This window comes from Chrysemys picta, chromosome 16 (assembly GCF_011386835.1).
Source record: "Chrysemys picta bellii isolate R12L10 chromosome 16, ASM1138683v2, whole genome shotgun sequence".
NCBI classification, from domain to species: Eukaryota; Metazoa; Chordata; order Testudines; family Emydidae; genus Chrysemys; species Chrysemys picta.
Genome location: NC_088806.1, coordinates 15,081,101 through 15,108,085, shown reverse-complemented (window position 1 = coordinate 15,108,085; position 26,985 = coordinate 15,081,101). Strand labels below are relative to the sequence as shown.

Below are 26,985 nucleotides of genomic sequence, written 5' to 3'. Positions count from 1 at the left end.
TGTAGGACCGGGAGCAGCACAGTGGGAAAGGGATCCCAGGCTCGTGAGTCAGAGGGTTCATTGGTACCCCAGTCTCAGGTGGCACCCCGGGGGGATCCCATCACATGGGGATCTCACTCCACCAGTGAATCCTGCGCTAGACTGGCCAGGCCAACTGTCCTGGGGTGAGGTGTTGGCTCCCCACAGCATGTAGTGTCCCTGTTGCCCACTCAAGAGCACGTATCTGGGGCGGGGGCCAAAGTCACTCCCCGGTGCTGCCTCCCCCCGAACTGGACTCTGGATGCACTTGTCTTGGCTGAAATCCCCAAAGGCAGAGCAGCTGGGGCCCAAGGTGCAGACAGCGCCTGGGACGGAGGAGCGGCTACGCTGTCACCCAGCGACCTGCACCCCAGCACGGCACAGCACCCTGGGGCAGCTCAGGGAGGGAGCGCTCACCGCACAGCTCGTGGCAAGTAACCAGGGTCCATGGGCTTTCTCTAACCTCCCTGGTGCTAGCTTGTCCCTGAACTCTGGAGATAATTAAATTCCAGCCTCCCTCAGCACCCCTTCCTCAGCAGCCTCCCTCTCCCACATTGGCAGCCCCTCTGAAGGCAGTGAGGCTGCTGGGATCAGCACGCGTTTCCCTCCCTGGGGTTTGCCAGGAGCTGGATGCAAGGACAGGGTGCAGCTGGCATGTGGGACAGTGGTGGTGGGTGTGACGGAGCTGGGAGCAGGGCAGATTTGACCTGGGAATGTTGCAGGGGGATTGCAGTGGGGATGTGGGACTTCCCTTGAAGGAAGCTACCTGAGCTGTAACCTGAGCCAGGAACGGGGGTGGGGAGAATTAACACCTTCTGCCCGGGAGACTGAACAAAGGGGAGGAGCAGCGGGAGGGGCTGGGAGTGGTCCCAGGGGCGGAGGAGTCTGCAGCTCGACCCTGGCAGAGAGGTGGTGACCTCGAGAAGGGCTGGCACACTAGGGGTCCCCCTGGGAACTGTGGGGAGCTGTGAGCACACAGGCCAGTGAGTGGCCAGCAGGAAGATGTATGCCAAGCGGCTTAAGAGCGACCTGGTGGAGCTGTGCAAGCAGAGGCGGCTGCGCATTGGGAGGCTCACCAAAGAACAGCTCATTGCCCAGCTGGAGGCGGAAGATCGCGCGAATGAACTGATCCCTGTGTCTCAGGGAAGCAGCCTGGCAAATGCAGCGCAGGCACCAGTGTCTGTCCCAGCTGGGAGTGGTCAGCCGGCTGCTGAGGGCTTCCCGAGACCCCTCCTTCCTATGCCTAGGGGAGGGGTGGGGAGGAGCCCAGCAAATACCGAAGGCGCCGTGGCCCCCCGGCCAGCAGGGGACCCTCCCGGCGAAGCTCGCCGGCCAGCAGGGGATCCTCCCGGCGACGTTCGGCATCCGGGGAGCGGAATTGGCTGGAATGGGAGAAAGAGCTAAAACTGAGAGAGCTGGAGGATCGTGAACGACAGCGTCAGCATGAACGGGAGGAGAAAGAGAGACAGCATCAGCGTGAACGGGAGGAGAAAGAGAGACAGCATCAGCGTGAACGGGAGGAGAAAGAGAGACAGCATCAGCGTGAACGGGAGGAGAATGAGAGACAGAGACAGGAGAATGAGAGACAGAGACAGGAGAATGAGAGACAGCGTCAGCATGACCTGGAACTGGCGAGATTGAAGGGCAGCGAACCCCCGACTGCGGTGAGTGAGGGGGGACCCAGGACTGCACGGAGCTTTGATAAGTGCATCATGGCCCCATACAAGGAGGGGGAGGACATGGATGACTTCCTGGAGGCCTTTGAGACGGCCTGCGAGCTGCACCGGGTTGATCCCACGGACAGACTCCGGGTCCTTACCCCCTTACTGGACCCCAAATCCGTGGCATTGTACCGCCAACTGGGAGAGACAGAGAAAGGGGACTACGAACTATTCAAAAAGGCCCTGCTACGAGAGTTTGGGCTGACTCCTGAGATGTACCGGGAAAGGTTCCGGAGTCAGGATAAAACCCCTGAGATCTCATACCTGCAACTAGCCGTCTGCATGGAAAGATACGCCAGCAAGTGGGCTGGTGGGGCCCAGACGAAGGAGGACCTGATTAAACTGCTGGTACTGGAGCAACTGTATGAGCGGTGCCCATCCGACCTGAGGCTGTGGTTGGTGGACAGAAAGCCAGAGAACCCGCGACACGCCGGGCAGCTGGCTGATGAGTTTGTAAAGAGCCGGTCAGGGGGTGGCAGGGAGGAGCCCCAAAGGAACAGGCCCGCCGCGATGCAGAGAGAGAGTCACCCTGGGACCTCTCAAAGGGGGAATATGGGGAATCCCCTCCCACGGGGAATGCCCAGCATCAGGGACAACCGACCGGCTCGAGGGGACCCACGGGACCTGAGCTGCTATTACTGCGGCCGAAGAGGCCACGTTCGGGCCCAGTGCCCCAAGCTCAAAGACAGACTGAGCAGACCGAACCCGCACCGGGTTAACTTGGTAGAGGCCCAGACGGACGAGGGGCAGGCTTCTCACGCAAGAGGGGCTGGCAGCTTATCAACTGCTCAAGAGAGAGAAGGGCCCCCGGCCAGCTTCTCTGGGGGGCCAGATGCTCCGGATTCAAAGTTCTCCGTTTACAGGGTTGGCGCGGGGCTGTCCCTGCGGAGCGAGTGCCTTGTTCCCCTGGAGGTGGATGGGAAGAAAGTTTATGGATACTGGGACACGGGCGCAGAGGTGACACTGGCCCGGCCCGAGGTGGTGGCCCCAGATCGGGTGGTGCCCAACACCTTCCTGACCCTGACCGGGGTGGGCGGGACCCCATTCAAGGTTCCCGTAGCGAGGGTACACCTGAAATGGGGGGCCAAGGAGGGCCCCAAGGACGTGGGAGTGCACCACCATTTGCCCACTGAGGTGCTGATGGGGGGGGACCTAGAGGACTGGCCAAGCAGCCCCCAGACCGCCTTAGTCGTGACCCGTAGCCAGAGCCGGCGAGGGGCACTACGCCCTGACCTTGGGAAGGATGTCCCACCGGAGGCACCGAACCCTTCCCGGGTGGGGAGGGAACACCCAAGGACAGGCCGCGGGGTGGCTGGGGCTTCCGACCCAGCCGACGAGAGGGAGCAGGTCCCCATCCCTTCCCCAGCCGCCGAGTTCCAGGCCGAGTTGCAGAAGGACCCCTCCCTGCGGAAGCTAAGGGGCCTGGCTGACCTCAGTGTGGTACAGACCATGAGGAGAGGATGCAAGGAGAGGTTCCTGTGGGAGAAGGGGTTCCTGTACCGAGAGTGGGCTCCCCCGGGGGAAGTGGAGTCGTGGGGGATCAGGAGGCAGCTGGTGGTTCCCCAGAAGTTTCGCCACAAGCTACTGTACCTGGCCCATGACATCCCTCTCGCAGGGCACCAGGGGATCCGGCGCACCAGGCAGAGGCTGCTACAGAACTTTTACTGGCCCGGGGTCTTCACCAACGTCCGGCAGTACTGCCGATCCTGTGACCCCTGCCAGAGGGTGGGGAAGGCCCGGGACAAGGGGAAGGCAGCATTGAGACCTTTGCCCATCATAGAGGAGCCTTTCCAGAAGGTGGCCATGGACATAGTGGGACCTCTCAGCAAGACGACCCGGTCTGGGAAGAAATACATCCTGGTGGTGGTAGATTTCGCCACCCGCTACCCCGAGGCAGTGCCCTTATCGTCCATTGAAGCAGACACTGTGGCGGATGCGCTGCTGACCATTTTCAGCCGAGTGGGGTTCCCCAAGGAAGTCTTGACGGACCAAGGGTCCAACTTCATGTCGGCCCTACTCCGGTGCTTGTGGGAGAGATGTGGGGTCCGGCACAACTGGGCCTCAGCATATCACCCCCAATCCAACGGGCTGGTGGAGAGGTTCAATGGGACGCTAAAAATGATGCTGAAAACATTTATGAATCAGCACCCGCAGGACTGGGACAAGTACTTACCTCACCTGCTGTTTGCGTACAGGGAGGTACCCCAGGAGTCTACCGGGTTTTCGCCTTTCGAACTGCTATATGGAAGGCGGGTAAGGGGGCCCCTGGACCTGATGAGAGACGAATGGGAGGGGAAGGCCACTCCTGACGGAGAGTCGGTGGTGGAGTATGTCCTGACCTTCCGGGAACGACTTGCCGAGCTCATGGGCCTGGCCAGGGAGAATCTGGCCAGAGCCCAGAGGAAGCAGAAGGTCTGGTATGACCGCACAGCACGGGCCCGCGCCTTCGCCACTGGGGATCAGGTGATGGTCCTCATCCCCGTGAGGAAAAACAAACTCCAGGCCGCCTGGGAAGGGCCCTTCAAGGTAGTCAAGCAACTAAACGAGGTAAACTATGTGGTGGAGCTGTCGAACCGGGCACACCACCACCGGGTGTACCATGTGAATATGATGAAGCCATATTATGACAGGGGGAATATGGTGTTGGCCGTGTGTGGACAGTGGGAGGGGCAGGGAGATGACCCTTTAGTAGATCTATTCCCTGGGACAAGAGTTGGCTTCCCCCTGGAAGCAATTCCCCTCTCTGATCGGCTAACCCCTGCCCAGCGAGCTGAGATCGGAGGGGTGCTGCATCTGTACCAACAGCTGTTTTCCAACCAGCCTGGACGCACTAATCTGACTGTCCACCGGGTGCAGACAGGATCGCACCCGCCTATAAAATGCTCCCCCTTCCGAGCCACAGGGAAAACTGCTCAGGACCTGGAAAGAGAGGTCAATGACATGCTGGCTTTGGGGGTGATCCAGCCGTCTTCCAGCCCTTGGGCCTCGCCGGTGGTGCTGGTCCCCAAAAAGGACGGGTCGATCCGGTTCTGTGTGGACTATCGGAAGCTCAATGCCATCACTGTAGCCGATGCCTACCCCATGCCCAGACCGGACGAGCTCCTAGACAAGCTGGGAGGTGCTCGGTACCTTACCACCATGGATCTTACAAAGGGCTATTGGCAAGTGCCGCTGGATGCAGATGCCAGGCTGAAATCGGCCTTTGTCACCCCTCTGGGGCTCTATGAGTTCCTGACCCTGCCCTTCGGCCTCAAGGGAGCGCCGGCCACCTTCCAGCGCCTGGTGGATCAGCTACTGAGGGGGATGGAGAGTTTTGCCGTGGCGTATATCGATGACATCTGTGTCTTTAGCCAGACCTGGGAGGACCACATATCCCAGGTTAGACAAGTGCTGGACCGACTCCAGAAGGCTGGGCTGACCGTAAAACCGGAGAAGTGCAAGGTGGGGATGGCTGAGGTATCCTACCTAGGCCACCGGGTGGGAAGCGGCTGCCTAAAGCCGGAACCAGCCAAAGTGGAGGTGATCAGAGACTGGCCCGCTCCTCAAACCAAAAAGCAGGTCCAAGCCTTTATTGGGATGGCAGGGTACTATCGGAGGTTCGTGCCCCACTTTAGCGCCATAGCCGCCCCCATCACTGAGCTGTGCAAGAAGGGGAAGCCAGACAAAGTGGTCTGGACCGAGGAGTGCCAGGAGGCTCTCCGGGCGCTGAAGGAGGCTCTGGTCAGTGGCCCAGTTCTGGCAAACCCAGACTTTGACAAGCCCTTTATGGTGTTCACCGACGCCTCAGACACAGGACTGGGGGCGGTGTTAATGCAGGAGGATGAAAAGGGGGAGAGACACCCCATCGTGTACCTGAGCAAGAAGTTGCTACCCCGGGAGCAGAACTACGCGGCCATCGAGAAGGAATGCCTGGCCATGGTGTGGGCCCTCAAGAAACTAGAGCCATATCTCTTTGGGCGTCACTTCACCGTGCACACCGACCACTCTCCCCTGACCTGGCTGCACCAGATGAAAGGAGCCAACGCCAAGCTCCTGAGATGGAGCCTGCTCCTGCAGGATTATGACATGGACGTGGTCCATGTGAAGGGACGTGACAACCTAATAGCGGACGCATTGTCCCGGAGAGGGAGCCCTGAACTTCCCCAGGTCACTGGTCAGAGTGACCCTGCTCAGTTCAGTCTCGAAGGGGGGAGAGATGTGACGGAGCTGGGAGCAGGGCAGATTTGACCTGGGAATGTTGCAGGGGGATTGCAGTGGGGATGTGGGACTTCCCTTGAAGGAAGCTACCTGAGCTGTAACCTGAGCCAGGAACGGGGGTGGGGAGAATTAACACCTTCTGCCCGGGAGACTGAACAAAGGGGAGGAGCAGCGGGAGGGGCTGGGAGTTTAGTTTCGGTTTGGGCTGGGTGGTGCAACGCAGGGAACCCCAAGCTGGGGTCTAAGCTCCCTGAACCTCCCAGAGGGACCTAATTGAGGGGGTCTGGTCGTACCTACACGTTCTGCTTGAGACTGTGTTCCTGTCCTTAAATAAACCTTCTGCTTTACTGGCTGGTTGAGAGTCGCAGTGAATCTCGGGAAGAGGGGTGCAGGGCCCTGACTCCCCCATACTCCGCAACAGTGGGTGGCACAGGCTGAGGGGACGCAGGGCAGGGCTGTTGCTGAGGGCATGGGGGGGTACGATGCCAGCAATACTTTGCGCTGCCCGAGGGTTGTTCAGCCATTGGACTCAGAGCACAGAGGTGTGGGGGGAGGGGGCTGCTCTGTGCTACAGCTAGACTGGGCTCCTGACCCCCTGCTGTCAGTGTGGTCCTGGCCCCCTCCCCGGGGCACACACCAGCCCCGTGTTCCCTCAGCCAGTGCCGCAGGAAGCCAGACAACACTTGCCAGCGCTCCCGCTGCTCCCCTCCTCCGGCGCCCTCCTGTGTCGCAGGGCCTGGGGAAGGGACCGGCTGGGCCAGTGCGCTGCCCTTCTCCCAACACCCTGCTGGGAGCCATGCTGGAGCTCACAGGGCTCGTCCCGGGTGCAGATCCAGACCCCGGTGTGAAGCCAGGACAAGGGCAAAGAACGAAGAAAGGCCATGGCCAACCACTGGGGCAGGGGAGCGCCTGGGCGAGTCCCCTCCATGGGCAGGCCCAGCTGGGCTGTGACGCCAGCAGAACAGCCGCAGGGTTGGTTTGGGGGGCAGGCCCATGCCCAGACCTTGGGGGGGTGGGGGTGGGAATGCCAGGGGCACGGCACCGGGCTGTGGCCGGGCTGTTCGGCGGGGCTTACGCCCAGTGGGATGGCCACACCGGGGAAAGGCTGAGCTTGCTGGGGCCTGCGGCAGGCTAAGGTCGATGGCGGTCCCGGCGTCTGGGCTGGTGTCAGCACGTGCAGGGCGCAGTATGGCAGGGCAGCGCGTTGCCACGGGGTCAGTGGATCAGGAGGGAAACGCCAACCCTTCCCGCTAGGCCCGTGTGCCCGCGTGGCACCCTGCAGCCCCTGAATGCAGGCCCAGCCACCCTGAGGTCAGAGCCCCTAGCTCCCAGCTGGGACTTCACGCAGCCCTTACCTCTCTTGCTGCTGCTCTCCAAGGGTCCCTGCAGGGTGAGGCTGGGGGGCCCGGGGCCCGCTGGCTTCCACAGCCCTCTCTTTTCGGCTCCCCTCGCACAGCTGCTCTCCATGCCGAGGCTCTGCCTGTAACGGGGCCCGAGCCTGGGGTCGGTGGGTCCCCCGGGCTCCGCGGCTCTGCGGTGAGGGCCAGGGGTGCTGGGCAGCGGGGGGCGGTGGAAGGTTTGCATGTCCTTGGCAGGAAGGTCGACATAGAGCACCCTGTACAGGCTGCTGCTGTCGGGCCCCCGTGGGATGGCCGGGATCTGGGAGCTCTGGCTCGGCCTGTCAAAGGACACGGCTGCAGAGAGAAAGGGGAGAGACGCTGTGTTAGGCTCCCGGCTCCATGAGCCTCACCCAGCCAGCAGCTCTCCCCCCTACCCCCGGCCCCACAGACACACCCAGCCCGCAGCTCTCCCCTCCCCCCATCCCTGGCCCCACAGACACACCCAGCCTGCAGCTCTCCCCCCTGCCCCACAGACATACCCAGCCCGCAGCTCTCCCCTCCCCCCATCCCTGGCCCCACAGACACACCCAGCCTGCAGCTCTCCCCCCCGCCCCACAGACACACCCAGCCTGCAGCTCTCCCCCCCGCCCCACAGACACACCCAGCCCACAGCTCTCCCCCCCGCCCCACAGACACACCCAGCCCACAGCTCTCCCCCCTCCCGCCACACAGACACACCCAGCCTGCAGCTCTCCCCCTGCCCCCGGCCCCACAGACACACCCAGCCCGCAGCTCTCCCCCCCCGCCCCACAGACACACCCAGCCTGCAGCTCTCCCCCCCGCCCCACAGACACACCCAGCCCACAGCTCTCCCCCCCGCCCCACAGACACACCCAGCCCACAGCTCTCCCCCCTCCCGCCACACAGACACACCCAGCCTGCAGCTCTCCCCCTGCCCCCGGCCCCACAGACACACCCAGCCCGCAGCTCTCCCCCCACCCCACAGACACACCCAGCTCACAGCTCTCCCCCTGCCCCCGGCCCCACAGACACACCCAGCCTGCAGCTCTCCTCCCCCAGCCCCACGCACCGACAGACACACTCAGCTCGCAGCTCTCCTCCCGCCCTATGGACACACCCACCCCACAGCCCTCCCCCCAACCCACAGACACACCCAGCCTGCAGCTCTGCCCCCGCCCCCCGCCCCACAGACACACCCAGCCCACAGCTCTCCCCCTGCCCCCCACCCCACAGACACACCCAGCCCACAGCTCTCCCCCTGCCCCCGGCCCCACAGACACACCCAGCCTGCAGCTCTCCTCCCCCAGCCCCACGCACCGACAGACACACCCAGCCCGCAGCTCTCCACCCCGCCCCACAGACACACCCAGCCCTCAGCTCTCCACCCTGCCTCCCTGGTGTGGCGGAGCCCAGGGCCAGACCCCTGGCACTAGCACCAAGTGTTGCCCAGGGCTCACGAGCAGCACTGGATGGGGCTTGTGGCTCAGACTCTGGCCTGCAGACCGGGGTTCCCTTCCTGGCTCTCCCGGGACCTCGGGCAAGCTGCCTCCTGTTTCTGTGCTAGCTGCTTTACTGACAGCTAGGGTTGCCAGGCATCCAGAACGCCCGGTCAAAAAGGGACCTGGCGGCTCCGGTTGGCACCGCCAACCAGGCCGTTAAAAATCTGGTCGGTGGCGCAGCAGGGGCCTGGGGCTAAGGCAGGCTCCCTGCCTGCCCTGGCTCCACAAGGCTCCGGGAAGCGGCCACCAGGTCCCTGCGGCCCCTAGGCGCATGGATGGCCAGGCAGACTCTGCCCGCTGCCGGCATCCGAGTGCCGGCTTAGCAGCTCCCATTGGCCAGGAACCGTGACCAATGGGAGCTGCAGTAAGTGCTGCCGGGACCCTGAACTCCCTCCCGCACCCCAACCCCCTGCCCCAGCCCAGAGTCCCCTTCCGCACACAAACGCCCTCCTGGAGCCCGCACCCCACACCCCCTCCCAAACCCCAGCCCCCAGTCCCCTCCTGCACCCCAAACCCTTCATCCCCGGCCCAATCCCAGAGTCTGCACCCACCCCACACCACAACCCCCTGGCACAGCCCAGAGCCCCCTCCTGCACCCTAAACCCCTCATCCCCGGCCCCACCCCAGAGCCCACACCCCCAGCCAGAACCTTCACCCCCTCCCACACCTCAACCCCTAGCCCTGAGCCCCCTCCCACACCCAAACTCCTTCCTGGAGCCCGCACCCCACCACACACCCCAACCCCCCGCCCCAGCCCAGAGCCCCCCCCCCACCCTGAACCTCTCATTTCTGGCCCCACCCCACAGCCCACACCCCCATCTGGAGCTCTCACCCTCCCCATCCCCCAACCCGTGGCATTCAAGTGCAAGCTGAAAGGCCCCAGTCAGGAACCCCAGACATTCCATCGCCTCCCCCGCAATGAACCAGGCCCCACCCCCACTGCTAGCTCCCCAGTCCTCCGGGGAGCCTTCGGGGGAACATCAGGGAGACCAGCCCTGAATTTCTCACAGCAAAACCCAGCAGAAAATCACCCTCTCCCTAGTCAGAGAACCCGTTTTGCCTCCTTCCCTGATGCCATGGGAAGAACAGAAAAGGCAGCTCCTGGGATCCCGCACGCGGAGCTCAGCCAGCCCGCGGCCGGGCTCCTGGGATCCCGCACATGGAGCTCAGCCGGCCTGCGGCCGGGCTCCCGGGATCCCACACATGGAGCGTCATCTTCTCTGCGGAAGGTCCTGACTTTGCCCTGAAGGTGCAGCGAGAGGTGTGGGCTGGTCAGCGCGGGAGCCTCTGTCCGGGCAGGGAATGGCCAGGAACAGAGCAGCGCGGCGCGGCGCGGCGTGGCAGGGACTCACTGGAGCGGTGGAAGTCCAGGCTGTCTTTGGTCTCAGCCCACAGGAGCTGGCTGCTCGACCTGCTGCTGTTGCTGCTGCTGAAGGTCTTGGAGCAGGAGGTGGCTTTCCATCTGTCAGCCAGCCACGGGGAGTCACTCACGTCCATCCTGGGGTTGGGGAGGGGAGGAGACGTACAGGTGAAGGCAGCAGGTGGGAACTTTGCTGTCATCTGCAGCAGCTCTGGAGAGCCCTGGCACATCGGGCTGGGTGAGTCTGTGGCACCTTCCTCCTGTGTCCGTGTGGAAGGGGCTAGCACAGCGCTAGTGCCCCGCTCCAGCCCTGGCCATGGGAGGGGAGCACTGTGCTGTTACTGGGCCAGGCTCGGGCCAGCACCGCTCCTTTATGCTCTCAGGCAGTGCAGAGGGAGTGGGAAGATCCTCTGCGTTCCCAGCCTGGGGAGCCCTAGCAGGTTCGGTCTGCCTCCCCCGGCAGGGGTGTGTCAGGGTGGGCAGTGGGCAGGTTCGGGCTCCCTCCTGCTGGCAGGTGCTGCACAGCACCCACACGAGCAGGGGATCTGGTCATCTGTTGTAGGGAAAAGCCCCAGCGCTGCGTAACTCACAGCACCCTGGGCACCTGCCTCTCTCTGCACCAGGACGCCACAGGCGTGTTAGCTTGGCAGCCTCTCATCACAGAGCCATCACATGCCCCCCAGCAGAGACCAGCCGGCTCTGCTCCCCCTCCAGCCTGCGCTCACCCCCTTGTGCCTGCAGGACCATCACAGGGCACAGGTAGGGCTGGCAGGGACTGCTGCAAACTGTAAGCTGTTTGGTGTCTTACAGAGGGTCATATGTGGGGCCTGGGGCTGGGATAGAAAGGGGATGCAGGTTACGATTGAGGGGCTGCATGTGGGGCCCAGGGCTGGGACAGCAGGGGGTTGGGGGTCGGGATTGAGGGGCACCGGCAGAGCTGTGGGGGGAGCCCAGGGCTGAGGTAGCAGGGGCTGTGGGTCGGGACTGAGGGGCATCGGCAGAGCTGTGGGGGGAGCCCAGGGCTGGGATAGCAGGGGCTGTGGGTTGGGATCGAGGGGCACCGGCAGAGCTGTGGGGGGAGCCCAGGGCTGGGACAGCAGGGGCTGGGGGTCGGGATTGAGGGGCTCTGGCAGAGCTGCATGTGAGGGGGAGCCCAGGGCTGGGATAGCAGGGGGCTGCGGGTCGGGCTTGAGGGGCACCGGCAGAGCTGTGGGGGGAGCCCAGGGCTGGGATAGCAGGGGCTGTGGGTCGGGATTGAGGGGCACCGGCAGAGCTGTGAGGGGGAGTCCAGGGCTGGGATAGCAGGGGGCTGCGGGTCGGGATTGAGGGGCACCGGCAGAGCTGCGTTGGGGAGGGGAGCCCAGGTCTGGGATAGCAGGGGCTGCGGGTCGGGATTGAGGGGCACCGGCAGAGCTGCGTTGGGGAGGGGAGCCCAGGGCTGGGGTAGCAGGGGCTGGGGGTCGGGATTGAAGGGCTCTGGCAGAGCTGCATGTGAGCGGGAGTCCAGGGCTGGGATAGCAGGGGGCTGCGGGTCGGGATTGAGGGGCACCGGCAGAGCTGTGAGGGGGAGTCCAGGGCTGGGATAGCAGGGGGCTGCAGGTCAGGAATAAAGCAGGCATCTTCCCTGTCAGTGGGCTGCCCTCGGGCTTGCTGAGTGGGGATACAGGCCAGCCCATGCCGTGGGGATCAAAACCATTTTCTCCAGGCAGGTTACTGCCCGTGGTAGGGCCGAGCCATCACTCACGCGTGCTTGACGATGGTGTCTTCACTGGAGTATCGGCACAGACCTGGGAGAGAGGCAGGGAGGTTGTTAGTTGCACAGCGATGGCTCCTTGCAATGACCAGGGTGCTCCCCTTCCAGCAGACTGTCCTGAGCTGAATGGCGCCCGTTTGCTGCCCCTCTTGGCCATCTTTCTCAGCAGGCCCCTGTCTTCCCCTGCCTGAGATTCATCTCGTCCCCACGGCTGATTGCAACCCGGTCTCGCCATGCTGGGGACTCGGCCAGCTCCTCACCGGACCCAGCACCAGTCTCTGGATAACTCCTGGGCTCCCACAGCACTGAGATAGGGAACCCCTGGGGTTCACCCCAGACCACCCAGGGCAGGGGCCCTGCTGATCTCCTGCACTGACAGGCCCCTTTCTGGGGACATCTCCCAGGGTAGCGCTTGGGCAGAAATCAGAGCCGTCTAAGATCAAGCCCCAGTGTAATGTCCAGGGCTGTGTGGGGGCTGCAGGGCCCAGTGAGCGGGGGTGAGGGTGGGGAGCCCTGCTTTAGCTGGACTGGCCCGAGCCCCTAAGGGCTGGGGTTTCTCAAACTCACTGAGCCCAGGCATAATGTGTCGTTCCAGGGCCCCTGCTGCCCCCCACCCCCATGCTAGTGACTGCTGGAAGACAGCTGGGCTCCGAGTTCCATAGCCCCAGAGTCGCGCTCACCTTTGCCCAGGGCATGCTGCTGTTCTCGGCTGTAATGCCTGGCGTGGTGCTGGCACAGGTAGACAGCCAGCACCATCAGCACAAGCCAGAGCAGCGAGCCCACACTAGCGATGAAGACAGGCTGGCGAATCACTGCCAGGATGTGGCTGACGGAGAGCACCGCCGGGGTCCTGGCCGTCTGTCCCACCAAAGGCTCTGGGAAGGAAGGGGTGGATCAGAGGTGGAGGTGACAGGCTGAGGGGCCGCAGCAGAGAGCTCATCCAACGCAGAGCCGTGCCTTGGGTATAGCTGACCTGCTCACCCGCCTGCCCACAGGACACCGAAAGGTTAACAGCAAAAGCCCAGCTGCAGCAGGAGAGCGGGTCAGGCTCCAGTCCCTCTTTGTTACCACGGAGCCTGCTCCCCTCAGCAACACCTGGGCTGCTGCTTGGAGGGGCACAAGAGCCTCCTGCCTGCACAGCTCCAGGGCTGGGGTCCACCCTCTGTGCGGGCGTCGCTGGGGCGCCAGGCTGAGAGCTGGGATAATGCTGGGGGCAGGAGAGACTGGCCCAGCAGGTAGAGGGAGTCAGCCTGCGGGGCTGGGCAGGTCCCACCACTCCGGGCACACCCCCAGGGCCTGTGGGCTGGAGCCCAGTGAGCGGCACACCTGGCAGAAAGGGAGTGGGATGGGCCATGGCCAAGGTGACCCAACGAGAGGCAGTCAGAGCCGGGAACCGAACCGGATTCCAGACAGCCAGCTCCCGGCTCGAACCATCAGCCAATATTCCTTAGTCCCAGGTGCCAGCCAAGCCCCCGCGGAAAGCCAGCACTGTCTGGGGGCTCACGTGAAATGAGTCAAATGCAGAGAAGAAAAATATCCCTCCCAAGTGCTGCCGGAGCCAATGGTCCACTGGGCAGGCATCAGAGAAGGGACACAGACCAAGGAGCATGACCTCCGTGCTGCCCCCCTAGAGGGTCCCTGCAGACTTCCCTAAAACTCCAGTCTGGCCAGCTGGCAATGGTGCCAAGGGTCCAGGTGACTGAAGCAGGGTTTCTAAGGGAAGCAATTGAGCACAGCCAGCAGGCCAGTGTGCCAGCGTGGGGAGCCAGAACGTCAAAGGGAGGGCAAGTGAGCGAGCGATCTGTCTGTCCCACCATCCCCAGCCGGCTCTCTGATCACAGTGCTCACCGGCTCCCTCTGGGCCCATCACGGGGATGTGGGGGTTTCCTGCTGGACAAAGAGCTCTACGAACAAACCATTTCTGACCTACGCTGCTGCATGTGGCATTGCTGGGCACCCCGAGCCCAGCTCCATTGAAGGCTGCCACCTGGATACAGTATTTAACCCCAGCCGGCAGCAAGACTGTTTCCAGACTGTGTGTCCCTCCATCCACGGTCCTGTTAGAGCGATGGTGAGTTTCATTGCCCAGGTACCAGACCTGTAACACACCCAGACAGAGCTAGCACGGCTGTGACAAACCCAGACCTGTCATACCCCCAGACACTGATACTGTCATACGACCAGATACACCCCCACCACCCCAGGCCCCATGGAAAGCTGTGACCCCCCCACTGCCCCGGGCCCCACAGACAGCTATGACCTCCACTGCCTCAGGCCCCATGGATAGCTGTGACCCCCACCACCCCAGGCCCCACAGACAACTGTGACCTGCACTGCCCTGGGCCCCACAGACAGCTGTGACCTGCTCTGCCCTGGACCCTTTGGATAGCTGTGACCCCCCACTGCCCCGGGCCCTACGGATAGCTGTGACCCACATTGCCCCAAACCTCATGAATAGCTGTGACCCCCACCACCTGAGGCACCATGGATAGCTGTGACCCCCACCACCTCAGGCCCCATGGACAGCTGTGACCCCCACTGCTCCAGGCCCCATGGACAGCTGTGACCCGCACCACCTGGGCCCCACAGACAGCTGTGATCTGCTCCGCCCAGGCCCCCTGGATAGCTGTGATCCCCACCACCCCAGGCCCCACAGACAGCTGTGACCCCCACTGCCATGGACAGCTGTGATCCCCACCACCCCAAGTCCCACAGACAGCTGTGACCCTCACTGCCCCGGGCCCCATGGACAGCTGTGACCTGTACTGCCCCAGGCCCCATGGATAGCTGGGACCCCCACCGCCCCAGGCCCCATGGATAGCTGTGACCTGTACTGCCCCAGGCCCCATGGATAGCTGGGACCCCCACCACCCCAGGCCCCATGGATAGCTGTGACCTGTACTGCCCCAGGCCCCATGGACAGCTGTGACCCCCACCGCCCCAGGCCCCATGGATAGCTGGGACCCCCACCACCCCAGGCCCCATGGATAGCTGTGACCTGTACTGCCCCAGGCCCCATGGACAGCTGTGACCCCCACCGCCCCAGGCCCCATGGATAGCTGTGACCCTCACTGCCCTGGGCCCCATGGACAGCTGTGACCCCCACCGCCCCAGGCCCCATGGATAGCTGTGACCTGTACTGCCCCAGGCCCCATGGATAGCTGTGACCCCCACCACCCCAGGCCCAACAAGCAGCCCCAGGAACTCTAAGCAAAAGCTACTCCAAAGGCAGGACTGCACAGGCACTGAGGGGCCTCAGCTGGTGCGGCTCCTCTGCCAGGCGCCCCCAGGTCCTGTGTAAGGGGCATCACTCATTGAAGCTCTGCCCAGCTGGCACACGGCCCCTGGGGGCTGCTTCCAGCCCCGACCAGAGCAGCCCCCGAGATCCCTGCACGAGCAAACACTGACTCCTGTGAACGCTCCTGAAAGTGACTGAGAGGGCGTGTCACTCTGGCAGGATGCAGCCCAGCCCGGCAGCACTCCCAGGGCACACGGCCCTGCTTCCTGGCACCCTCCCGGTCACCTCCCCACCTTCGGGTGAGATCCCTCCGCGAGCCAGAGCTCCCGCCAGGTTCCTACTAGCTGCAGCCTGGCCAAGCCAGGCCGATTTAGCTCTTTAACCTCCGTCCCCACCGTGAGCACCGAGCACGTCAGCGTCATGCTGGGCCTCACCTTGTAGCCCCGGATGATGCCGTTGTGTGCGTGGTGGGGAGGGGGGTCCCAGCTGATGAGCGCTGTGCCATTCCCATCCTCCACTGTCGTGATGGTGACATGCTGAGGAGCTGCGCTAGGCACTGAGGACAAGAGAGAGCCACTGAAAACCTCCTTGGGCAGCGCGGGGCCAGGCTGCTCTCCGGACACGGAGCCTGTGGTCCCTGGAGCCAGGCCCCGCACTCCGAGCACTGGGAGTGTGAGGCGGAGGCAGAGGTGAAAGCCGGTATGCCCCGGTACGGGGTACCGGCAAGAGCCAGTGCGCCGTACCCGGGGGCCCAGCTTCCCCAGGCGGCAATTTAAAGGGCCTGGGGCTCCCAGTAGCGGCTGGAGCCCCGGGCCCTTTAAACTGCTGTCGGAGCCCCCGGCTGCTGCTGCTACCCCAGCGGGGGAGGGGGAGGGCACTTACCGGTACAGAGCGGGCCGGGGTTGGCTCTGACCCCCCCCATCCCCGCCCCTTCTGCCCGAGGCCCCGCCCCTTCTGGGGGTCAGAGCCGGCCCCAATCCAGCCCCATACCGGTAAGTCCCTATTTCTACTTTCACCCCTGGGTGGAGGGCAGCAGAGCTGTGGTCCCTGAGGTCTCCCACCAGCACCAAGATGCCCATCTGGGCTTTGGGCAGGTATCGCTAGAGAGGCAGGGCAGGTCATGGGGCCATGCAGAGAGGGAGTGACTGCCCAGGGGTCCTTTGAGATTGTGCATGGTGCTGCTCCTCCTCCCCATCCTCTTCCTCGTCCCTGCCTGTCCCCTCTAGCAGGACAGTGACAGACCCCGCCTTGGCACTTCCCCACACGGCCCCCGCACAAGATCCCTGGACGGTGCAGCCTTGGGGTGCCGGAGCACACTGGGGCACCCACCGCGCCATTCACCCAGGGGATGCACAACAGCTGAATGGGCAGGTTCCCGTGTGCTCCAGCGGGACCCCCTGCCCATGCTCTCCCGGCGAGGCATCGGCCTTGTAAGGAGCAGCACCATGGAGAAGGACCTGCAGGCAGCCATGCGCCAAGCCCTCAAACCCGCCCAGCTTGTCACTCATGGACTCCCTGCCAGGCCAGCAGCCCCTCTAGAACCCGTGTGACCTTGCTCTGCAGAGCAAGCTGAGTTAGGGCCCGGAGCTGGAGGGACTGGGGGCGCCTCGGGCTGTACCTTCCTCCGGGATCCAGAGGTGCCTGACGTTGCTGTCCGGGCCATGGACCTTCCCGGCATAGGGCCGAACCTTGAACTCATACTTGTAGCCTCTCTTGAGGGCTGGGATGATGATGCCGTGCTCCCTGGGCACCTTCCATTCAACCCAGTCCGTGCTGACCGGCAGCAGGGAGCGGTACAGCACGGCATGACCCTCAGTGTGCTGGGACGGGCGGATCACCTGAAAGGCAACCGTGGTCAGTGGGGGCGCAGGCCAGGCCAGCAGAGATCTGCTCAACCCCCCAGCCCGCCCGTATCCGAGTCTCCTCTTGTCCTCACCTGCCCAGGATGGTGCTTGCCTTGGGCAAGGGGCTTGGGACAGGCTGCCAGAGCTGCATCAGCAGGACTATGCGCTGGGAGAAGGCAGCTCAGAGTGTGGTTGCTATGGCAGAAAGTGCTGTATAAATGTTGATAGATGGGAGAGCGGGAGGATGGGCCAGTGGATGGATGAGTTGGTAGATGGGTGGCTGGGGGGATGGGAGGGTCAGAGGCTGGATGGCTGGTTGGGTTCAGTGGATGGGATGAAAAGATGGGTGGGAGAGTCGGTGGGTGGGTAAGTAGCTGGGGGTGGGATGGATGGATGGATGGATGGATGGGAGAGTCGGTGGGTGGGTAAGTAGTTGGGGGTGGGATGGATGGGTGGATGGGTGGTTCGGTGGGTGGGTAAGTAGCTGGGGGTGGGATGGATGGGTGGATGGGTGGTTCGGTGGGTGGGTAAGTAGCTGGGGGTGGGATGGATGGGGGTTAGACGGATGGATGGGTGGGAGAGTCGGTGGGTGGGTAAGTAGCTGGGGGTGGGATGGATGGGGGGTTAGATGGATGGGTGGGTGGGAGAGTCGGTGGGTGGGTAAGTAGCTGGGGGTGGGATGGATGGGGGTTAGACGGATGGGTGGGTGGGAGAGTCGGTGGGTGGATAAGTAGCTGGGGGGTGGGATGGATGGGTGGTTAGATGGATGGGTGGGTGGGAGAGTCAGTGGGTGGGTGGGTAAGTAGCTGGGGGTGGGATGGATGGGGGTTAGACGGGTGGGTGGGTGGGAGAGTCGGTGGGTGGATAAGTAGCTAGGGGGTGGGATGGATGGGTGGTTAGATGGATGGGTGGGTGGGAGAGTCAGTGGGTGGGTGGGTAAGTAGCTGGGGGGTGGGATGGATGGGTGGTTAGATGGAGGGGTGGGTGGGAGAGTCTGAGTGCGACCCCCCCTTATAAATTAAAAATACTTTAAAATATATTTAACACCATTAATAATGCTGGATGCAAAGCTGACAGCTTGTGACCCCCCATGTAATAACTTTGCGACCCCCTGAGGGGTCCCAATCCCCAGTTTGAGAACCCCTGTGTTATTGCAAATGCTCTATTGACATGCAATGGGGTGTATGCCTTGACTCTCCCTGACACTGCCTGTAGTGACACATTCCCTGGACTTCTCCGCTTTTGAACTCTGGTGCCGTTTGTGAGCCAGGGAGCACCGTGCTGCGGCCATCCCTGAGAGGGGGGCTGTCACTTGGGCAGAAGCAGACCATGTCACCTGCGACTCTCTCTGCTCCCTGCCCTGATCAAATGCACTGCAACATGGCTAGGCGCTCGCCCTTCCAGCAGGGGGTTGGCTCGGACAGGCCCTGAGCTGCTTCGGGACCTGCACAAGCGCAGGCAGGGCCTGGGGTGAGAACAGGCAACGGGAACACAAGGGTGTATGTTCCCCTGGCTGCCTCAGTTCCCACATATATTAAGGACTGGGAGCCGACAAAATGGAAGCCCTGTTTCCATAGGAAGGCAACATGAGGATGTGAAAACAACATGAAGTCAGCACACCAGGGATAGACCCTGGGGGCCATCCAGACTCTGGAGATCAGCAATGGATTTGGGGGGATATAAGGAGAAGGCAGAAGGGCCCTCGTTACACTGGACTGGGAAGCAAAAAGGACAGAGCTCTTTACATTCACGAAGGAGGGATCCTGGCCAGGTTGGCTGGAGACGCTGGGAGATTGTCTTGGAGAGAAAAAGTACTTCAAACTAGGGTTTGGCCAGGTACAGTTCAGCGGAGACTCTACGAAATGGGTTAATACCTTTTGGTTTCTATGGAACCATTCCTGACTCTATGATTAACTTGCCGGCAAGTTAAAGAAGTATGGGCTGGATGAATGGACTATAAGCTGGATAGAAAGCTGAATAGATCATCAGGCTCAACGGGTAGTGATCAATGGCTCCATGTCTAGTTGGCAGCCAGTATCAAGCGGAGTGCCCCAAGGATCGTCCTAGGGCTGGTTTTGTTCAATATCTTCATTAATGATCTGGAGGATGCCGTGGATTGCACCCTCAGCAAGTTTGCAGATGACACTAAACTGGGAGGAGTGGTAGACACGCTAGAGGGTAGGGATAGGATACAGAGGGACCTAGACAAATTAGAGGTTTGGGCCAAAAGAAATCTGATGAGGTTCAACAAGGACAAGTGCAGAGTCCTGCACTTAGGACGGAAGAATCCCATGCACTGTTACAGACTAGGGACCGAGTGGCTAGGCAGCAGTTCTGCAGAAAAGGACCTAGGGGTTACAGTGGTCATGCTAAACCCACGGTTGTGAGTTCAATCCTTGAGGGGGCCACTTAGGGATCTAGGGCAAAATCAGTACTTGGTCCTGCTAGTGAAGGCAGGGGGCTAGACCCAATGACCTTTCAGGGTCCTTTCTAGTTCTATGAGATAGGTATATCTCCATATATTATTATTATTTTGGGCTGTATAAGTAGGGGCATTGCCAGCAGATCGAGGGACGTGATCATTCCCCTCTATTCGACATTGGTGAGGCCTCATCTGGAGTACTGTGTCCAGTTTTGAGCCCCACACTACAAGAAGGATGTGGAAAAATTGGAAAGAGTCCAGCGGAGGGCAACAAAAATGATTAGGGGGCTGGAGCACATGACTTATGAGGAGAAGCTGAGGGAACTGGGATTGTTTAGTCTGCAGAAGAGAAGAATGAGGGGGGATTTGATAGCTGCTTTCAACTACCTGAAAGGGGGTTCCAAAGAGGATGGATCTAGACTATTCTCAGTGGTACCAGATGACAGAACAAGGAGTAATGGTCTCAAGTTGTAGTGGGAGAGGTTTAGGTTGGATATTAGGAAAAACTTTTTCACTAGGAGGGTGGTGAAGCACTGGAATGGGTTCCCTAGGGAGGTGGTGGAATCTCCTTCCTTACAGGTTTTTAAGGTCAGGCTTGACAAAGCCCTGGCTGGGATGATTTAGTTGGGGATTGGTCCTGCTTTGAGCAGGGGGTTGGACTAGATGACCCCCTGAGGTCCCTTCCAACCCTGATATTCTATGATTCTATGATCATTACTTACGAGTAAGGCTAAGTTTTTGTCACGGTTATTTTTAGTAAAAGTCACAGACAGTTCATGGGCAATAAACAAAAATTCATGGAGCCCGTGACCTGTTCATGACTTTACTAAAAATAACCGGGGGGCAGGAGGCCGCTGGAGACAGCAGGCCAGTAATTTCTGTGAGTGTCCAGTGGGCACGGGCTGGGCACCACAGGGGCCGCTCTGAGGACTCGCTGGTTGGTGCCTATCGCTAACCCGCACCAAGAGGGTGAGGTTTGGGAAGGCCTGTCAGATAGGGCTTGTGTGGCCAGAGGCTGCTGGTTTCAAGGAGCTGAGCTACAACAGGCACAGAGAAGCCCACTTCACACTAAGGGCCTCCAAATCCTGGGTGCCCCTGGGGAGAGCCACCCTCAGCACTTCCCACCCGTCACCGAGCCAGGCAGAGGGGCTGCCCAGGGCTCGCTGGCAGACACTCCAGACCGGGGTCCCAGTGCACTTAACACTAGTGGAGACTCCTCACTCACCTTCCAGTGCAGGTAGACGGCGGGTGAGGAGGGGAGCGCGGTGCTGTTGTCCAGGTACAGCTGGACGTCCATCATCTCCCGCGGGACGTCCTTTGGCCACTCCCTCTGGCCAGTGTCCAGGGGGTCTACGGGCAAGAAAGGGACAAGCGTGGGGTTGGGGGCATGGGCAACAGGAACTCCCCGGGGCAATACCACCCCCAGTGAGCACGTTTAGAAGTTGCTCCCTCTCCCCTCTAACAACCCCAGCCTACAGGCTGTTACCATGTGCTGGCAGCCCAGACACCCAGCTAATGGACACTGCAGGGCCCCCAGCCCAGACATCTGTAATGCACAGTCCCACCTACAACATGGGAGGGTCTATCTCTTGTTCAGGGCCATGTCCAGCCCATGGGGAAGGGGGTCTGTGACTCAGGGCCCCTCCCAGTCGGAGCTGTCCCATCGACATCAGGGCAGAGTGCCCTCGGGAAAGGCCAGTGGTAGGGTGACCAGGTGTCTGGTTATCAACTGGAACACCCAGTCGAAATGGGATCCTGAGAGCTCCGGTCAGCACTGCTGACTGGGCCATTGACTGTCCGGTTGGCGGTGCTGCGCGGGAGGGTTAAGGTAGGTTCCCTGCTAGCCTCCATGCTGCATGGCTCTTGGGAAGCAGCTGGTATGTCTGTCCCCGCTTCGGCTCCTATGTGTAGGGGCAGCCAGGGGGCTCTGCACGCTGCCCCCACCCCAAGCGCTGCCTCCGCAGCTCCCATTGGCTGGGAACCGTGGCCAATGGGAGCTGCAAGGGTGGCACCTGCGGACGGGGCAGTGTGCAGAGCCGCCTGGCCATGCCTCCACATAGGAGCCGGAGGGGGCATGCTGCTGCTTCCGGGAGCTGCTTGAGGTAAGTGCCACCTGGAGCCTGCACCCCTGACCCCTTCCCGGGCCCCAACCCCCTGCCCCAGCCCTGATCCTCCTCCCACCCTCCGAACCCCTCAATCCCAGCCTAGAGCACCCTCATCCCCAGCCCCACCCCAGAGCCTGCACCCCCAGCTGGAACCTGCACCCTTTCCTGCAGCCCTGCCCCAGCCCTGATCCCCCTCCCACCCTCCGAATACCTCAGTCCCAGCCCGAAGCCCCCTCCTGCATCCCAAACCCCTCATCCCAGCTCCACCACATAGTCCACACTCCCAGCCAAAGACCTCACCACCCCCATGCCCCAACCCCTTGCCCCACCCCTGATCCCCCTCCCACACACTGAACCCCTCGGTCCCAGCCCGGAGCCCCCGCCTGCACCCCAAATCTCTCATCCCTGGCCCCACCCCAGAGCCCACACCCCCAGCTGGAGCCTTCACCCCCCAGCACCCCAACCCCTGAGCCAGCCTAGTTAAAATGAGCGAGTGAGGGTGGGGAGAGTGAGCGAGGGGGGGGAGGGGATGGAGTGAGTGGGAGCAGGGCCTTGGAGAAGGGGCAGGGTATGGGTGAGACTTTGGAGGAGGGACGGGGCTGGGGTGGGGCAAGGGTGTTCAGTTTTGTGCGAGTAGAAAGTTGGCAACCCTAGCCAGTGGGGAGACCACAGGCCCCAGGAATCGAACTGGAAGCCGGGAAGGGTCAACGGAGCCGAGCCGGGAGAGACTCTGCTGTAGCTTCAACCCCCTCCATGAGGCAAACCCCCAGAGAGGCAGAGCTGGAGGGGGCGGGGGCTGGGCCAGCCATGAAGTGACGGGCCCAATCCTGCACACACTTAAGCAGCGGAATCACTCGGGCCATGCGAGGTGCGCTTCCCCGGTGTGTCTGCAGATCAGGCCCTGCCAAGGAAGCAACAGGAGTTCCCAGCAGCCAGGGGCATTGTCTCCTGATGGAACATCCAAGTGCTACTGCGCCCCGATCCCTGGGCCTGTGGTAGCGCAGGGGTAAGTAGCACAGAAAGGGGCTTTCTTGGAGCTCATGTGGGGTTGTTTCAGGCAGTTCAGGGCATTGGCCTGCCCCTTTTCCAGATGCTGGGACCCCAGCCTGTCAAGTCTTGGGGAGCAGAGGAGAGAATCACACCAGGGCTGCTCAGAGAAGGCCAGAGCTGATGGGGCTGGTGGGTGGGCAGGGCAGGGATGTTACGTGTGCCCAGTCGCAGGTGACAGCTTTCTGCCTCCCCCAGTTCCCGGGGCATGCAGGAAGCAGGGTGTGCTGGGCACTAAGATCTCTCTGCTGCCCATGGGCATGGCCCAGCCCTGGCATGCTGCTGGCGGTGAAGGCTGCATGGAGCTGCTTACCCTGCACAGCGAGCGAGGCCTTGGCCGAGGCGGTGCCCACCTGGTTCTGGGCCGTGCAGATGTACCTGCCGGAGTCAAACGTCGTCACATAATGAATCCGCAAGGTGTTCTCCTCGTCCACCTCGTGCCTGGGCGTGTGAGACAGAACAGCTGCTGTGAGCTGCATGGAACAGGGACTGGCGGCCACTCGGTGTTTGTGCCAAGCCCTGTCCTGGCTGGCCTGTAGGCCCCATCGTTATGCACATGACTCATAATAACAATAAACCATGGGTGAGCGGGACATGGGCAGCCGGAGCCTGGGATTTTGCATCTGCAGCAACCACTGACCATGGTTCCCTCTGCCTCATCAGAGCCAGTGGAGCCGTTATTCCAAGGGGTGGGAATTGCTCATGCTCATGACCAGTAACAATGCCAGGCTGTACCCCACTCTGCCCACCTCCAGGAGAACAGGAACAGGTGACAGGCTGGGTTTGCCTCCATTGATCCCTCCAGGTGCTGGATCGAACAGGCACAGTTCCCCCTCTCCCCCGTGGCCTTAAGTGAGCCTGGCATCCTCTACCTACCTTGCAGCAATGGGCTATGGGAATTACTCAGAGCTTGGAGTGCTGGGTATTCGGATACCCGCCCTGCTAGCTGGGGGGTCAGCGCCAAAGCTCAGAAGCCTCCGAATATACATCACATACCTGCCCCAGGGCAGCTCTCCGTGCTCCTTGTGCCACCATACTTTGGGCAGTGGGTCCCCCTCAACACCACACCCCAGCTGGACGGTGCTGCCAAATTTGGCCACAATATCACTGGGTCTGCGAGTGAACGTTGGCTTTTCTGGGGAGGGAGAAGCAGAGATCTCAGTGACACGTCCCCGCTCTGCTGGGAGATGGAGCTCTGGGCTGTGAGAATTAGAGTCAGTGACACATGTTACAGGATCCAAGCCCCACAACCTCCTGTGCCCCCAGGAGGTCTCCACCCCCTACCACAGTGGTCCTCAAACTTTTGAGGGTCATGCCCTCCCTTACCCCTGACTGTGTCCCCTCCCCTCCCAGAGCTGGGGCCGGGAGTGGCTCGGGAAAGGGGGGGAGAGATGTGGACAGGGGTAAAGGGGCCGAGGCTGGAGCTGCAACTAGGGCTGGGTGGGGCTGGGAGTGGGGCCGGGAATGGAGTCGCAGCCAGGGGCTGAGGCAGAGGGTGGGGGCGGGGCAGGGCTGGGAGCAGAGCAGCAGCTGGGCCATGTGGGGGGCAGGCAGCCGGGCCCCTGGCCAAGTTCTGAGCCGTGCCAAGGCAGGGGATGGGACCAGGTGCGGGGCCGGGAGCCAAGGCTATGGCTGGGGATGGGGCCAGACCAGAGCTGGGGGGGGTGGGCACTCCCTCCCCGCCCCCTGTGGGGACTGGCCCAGACCCGCCATGCCCCTCCCCCATGTTCCTCCATGCCACCCTAGGGGGGAGTACCTCTGCCCTACCAGCATGTGCAGCCCTCAGGGAATAAGGACAGTCAGAAAGGGGAAGGACGTGGCTCTCAACAGCCATTGCCTGCATTGGGGGTGTTGCGATAACTGGATCTATAAATGTATCCTTACTGTGAGCACAACTGTGAAAAGCAGTGAAAGTTCCTAGATGCTACAGTAACTTGTAACAACAAATGTTGGAGGGAAAAGCTGCCAAAGGGAGACCGAGACTGAATGTGTCAAACAAAAAGGCCCCTGATATAATGCTAGCACCCACTGTCCACAGAACCCACATCTCTAACATGACAACCCCAACCTCAGCCACACTGCTTTCCACACTGAATGTGCCAAATCTATGTACCCCTGTCAGCCTACCTCTAACCACTACCTCACAGGCCCCTCTCAGAGCCAGGATTCCTGAGCTCCACTATTCTATTGCTGTCTAACAAATAGTTGTGTGACCCATTGAGATAGTGTGTGTCAAGCCCCCGTCTAGCAGCAGGTCCACAGGGCACATGGCAATTGCTGCTGTAGTTCCCAGGTTGGGGTCAGTCCCTGCTGGTGACCCACAGGGGTGTGTGTGTTACTACTGTACGTGATAAGCTTTGGCTTTCTCGTTTAGTTCACTGAGGGAGGAAACATCCTTTAAAATGGGGTTCATAGTTTAAAACACAGCATGTCAATTATGGTGTGCCAGAATTTCAATCATTTCTCTCCTATTTGATTGCCCGTTGCCAGGGCAGAAGGTGTGTGTGTGTGGGCACTGGGAGAGGCTGGCTTGACTCAAGCCCTGTCCACACTGCTGTTTGTAAGCTTGGAGGAAGGGATAGCTCAGTGGTTTGAGCATTGGCCTGCTAAAACCAGGATTGTGAGTTCAATCCTTGAGGGGGCCATTTAGGGATCTGGGATAAAAATATGTCTGGGGATTGGCCCTGCTTTGAGCTGGGGTTTGGACTAGATGACCTCCTGAGGTCCCTTCCCACCCTGATATTCTATGATTCTAAATGGTTTCCCATGTGGCTGAACTGGGAGGAAGTGACGCAGCAATTCCGAAAGGTTGGAGTTCAAAGGGAGCCATCTCCTGGACATCTGCAGCTAAGGCTGGGACGTGTCTCCAGGAAAAGCAATGTGGGAGAGAAGCCAGCCCAGTGAGTCTCTAAACCATGCACTGGCTTGTGGTTCGACATGGTTGTCACAAGAGTCCTGCAGCTTGAGTCAGGCCCAGGGACTGGTTTTGGAAGCCTCTGATATTCTCCAGGACTCGGGGTGCAGGCTCCAAACCAGGAGCCATGGAGTGAAGCTGCAAATGGAGCAAGCTCCCGGGGAGAGACCCGTGTGTTCAGAGGGGCCAGGCTGCCCCCAAGAAGGGCTCCTGAAGGACGGAGACATTCCAGGTCAAGGAGGCTGGGCACCAAGGAGGGGCCTCAGGGCCGCCTGCTCTCCCAGCACATCCTGGCCATTATGGCAGAGATCACCTGGCTAGGAATCTCCTCCCACAAGGGGAACGGCCCTTTCCATGCAGGGAGCCAGGGTAGCCAGGGATTCCCGGCAGCCGGCAGCACTCCTGAGCGCTTGGCTTCAGATGCTCCAGGGAGCGTCGCCTGGGTCCCAGCCAGCCTGAACTGGTCCCCTCGCCCTGGGGAGCAGGATGCCTTGGGTGCTGTCATCAAACCTGCTGCCGACCTGCGAGGGGGAGCTGCTGTTATGGTCTAGGAGAACCAGCCCCTCTCATGGGTGCCACCTGCTATTAATGCCCCTCAGACGGTGATCGCACTGGGCATCCTGGGCACAGGCCATATGGGTTCTACCAGTGGTCTCATTGGTCACCTGGCTGGTTTTCTGGCACCCCCGTGTGACAAAGTGTGGATTTTTCCTAATGTTTTGTCTGAATACTGTGCGTGCCTCAGTTTCCCCTATGTGCTGCATGGTTAACTAGGTGGGAAGGAAAGGTTGTTTACTCTTTGCAGAGATCCAGGTGAGACTGACCCTGGCTGTCTGGGGCCTGGGCCCAGGGGAAGTCCCTGAAGACAGTGACCACTCAAATTCCCTGGACATTTGGCACCTAGCAACTAACGACTATGGATGGCCCAACCTCCTTAGGAAGCCAGTCAGGTGTGACCAGCTGGAGAACAAAGGGCTAAGGGGGAGGCCAGATGACTGTGTTTGCCTGGGAACAAGGGCAAAGGACTGAGGAGGGGCCAGGTGGAGTTGTTAAGGGTGGGCTGCTGGAAGTGTGTGATGGGGAGTCGCTTCTGGACTGGGACTACAGAGCCTCAGAGGGGCTCTGGACTCTGCACTGACCCAGCTGGACTTTGCTGTAACTTCCCATTCACTATGTTAACTAAGGATGTCCTGCACTCTGTTCCTGCTGTCACACTGGCTGGGAGTCACTCGAGTCAGGAAGCTGAGGGTGCATTGCTTCCTTTGGGTGTGCAAGTCCTACTCAGGTGGACTGGCTGCTGTTTGCTCACGGCGTGAAGCCGGGGGGCTGAAGGCTCTAAGGTTCGGTCCCAGGAGGCAGGGAAGCCAAGGGGCTTACCCCAGTGAGAGAGTGACCCGAAGGGGGCTGACGCACTGAAGGGGTCCTCTCAGGGCGTGTCCCAGAGCTGTGGGTCTGTGATGCCACGGCAGCTACTTGGCTATCAGCCGGGCGCCAGGCCCAGTGGGC

General features: G+C 61.4%; 1 protein-coding gene across 2 annotated transcripts in view; it reads right to left on the bottom strand.

The window, feature by feature from the left end:
- The window catches only part of ROBO4 (roundabout guidance receptor 4), a 97,065-nt gene that overhangs the window by 32,184 nt on the left and 37,896 nt on the right, over positions 1-26,985 (bottom strand). For both annotated transcript variants that reach the window (XM_065570598.1, XM_065570599.1), the window contains exons 5-14: positions 23,562-23,700; positions 22,879-23,006; positions 20,639-20,763; positions 16,766-16,985; positions 15,582-15,703; positions 13,836-14,007; positions 12,590-12,784; positions 11,901-11,943; positions 10,149-10,294; positions 7,292-7,630 (exon numbers count right to left, since the gene is read on the bottom strand). In XM_065570598.1, coding sequence (XP_065426670.1) covers positions 7,292-7,630; positions 10,149-10,294; positions 11,901-11,943; positions 12,590-12,784; positions 13,836-14,007; positions 15,582-15,703; positions 16,766-16,985; positions 20,639-20,763; positions 22,879-23,006; positions 23,562-23,700 — 1,629 coding nt within the window. The remainder of the gene's footprint in view (positions 1-7,291; positions 7,631-10,148; positions 10,295-11,900; positions 11,944-12,589; positions 12,785-13,835; positions 14,008-15,581; positions 15,704-16,765; positions 16,986-20,638; positions 20,764-22,878; positions 23,007-23,561; positions 23,701-26,985) is intronic.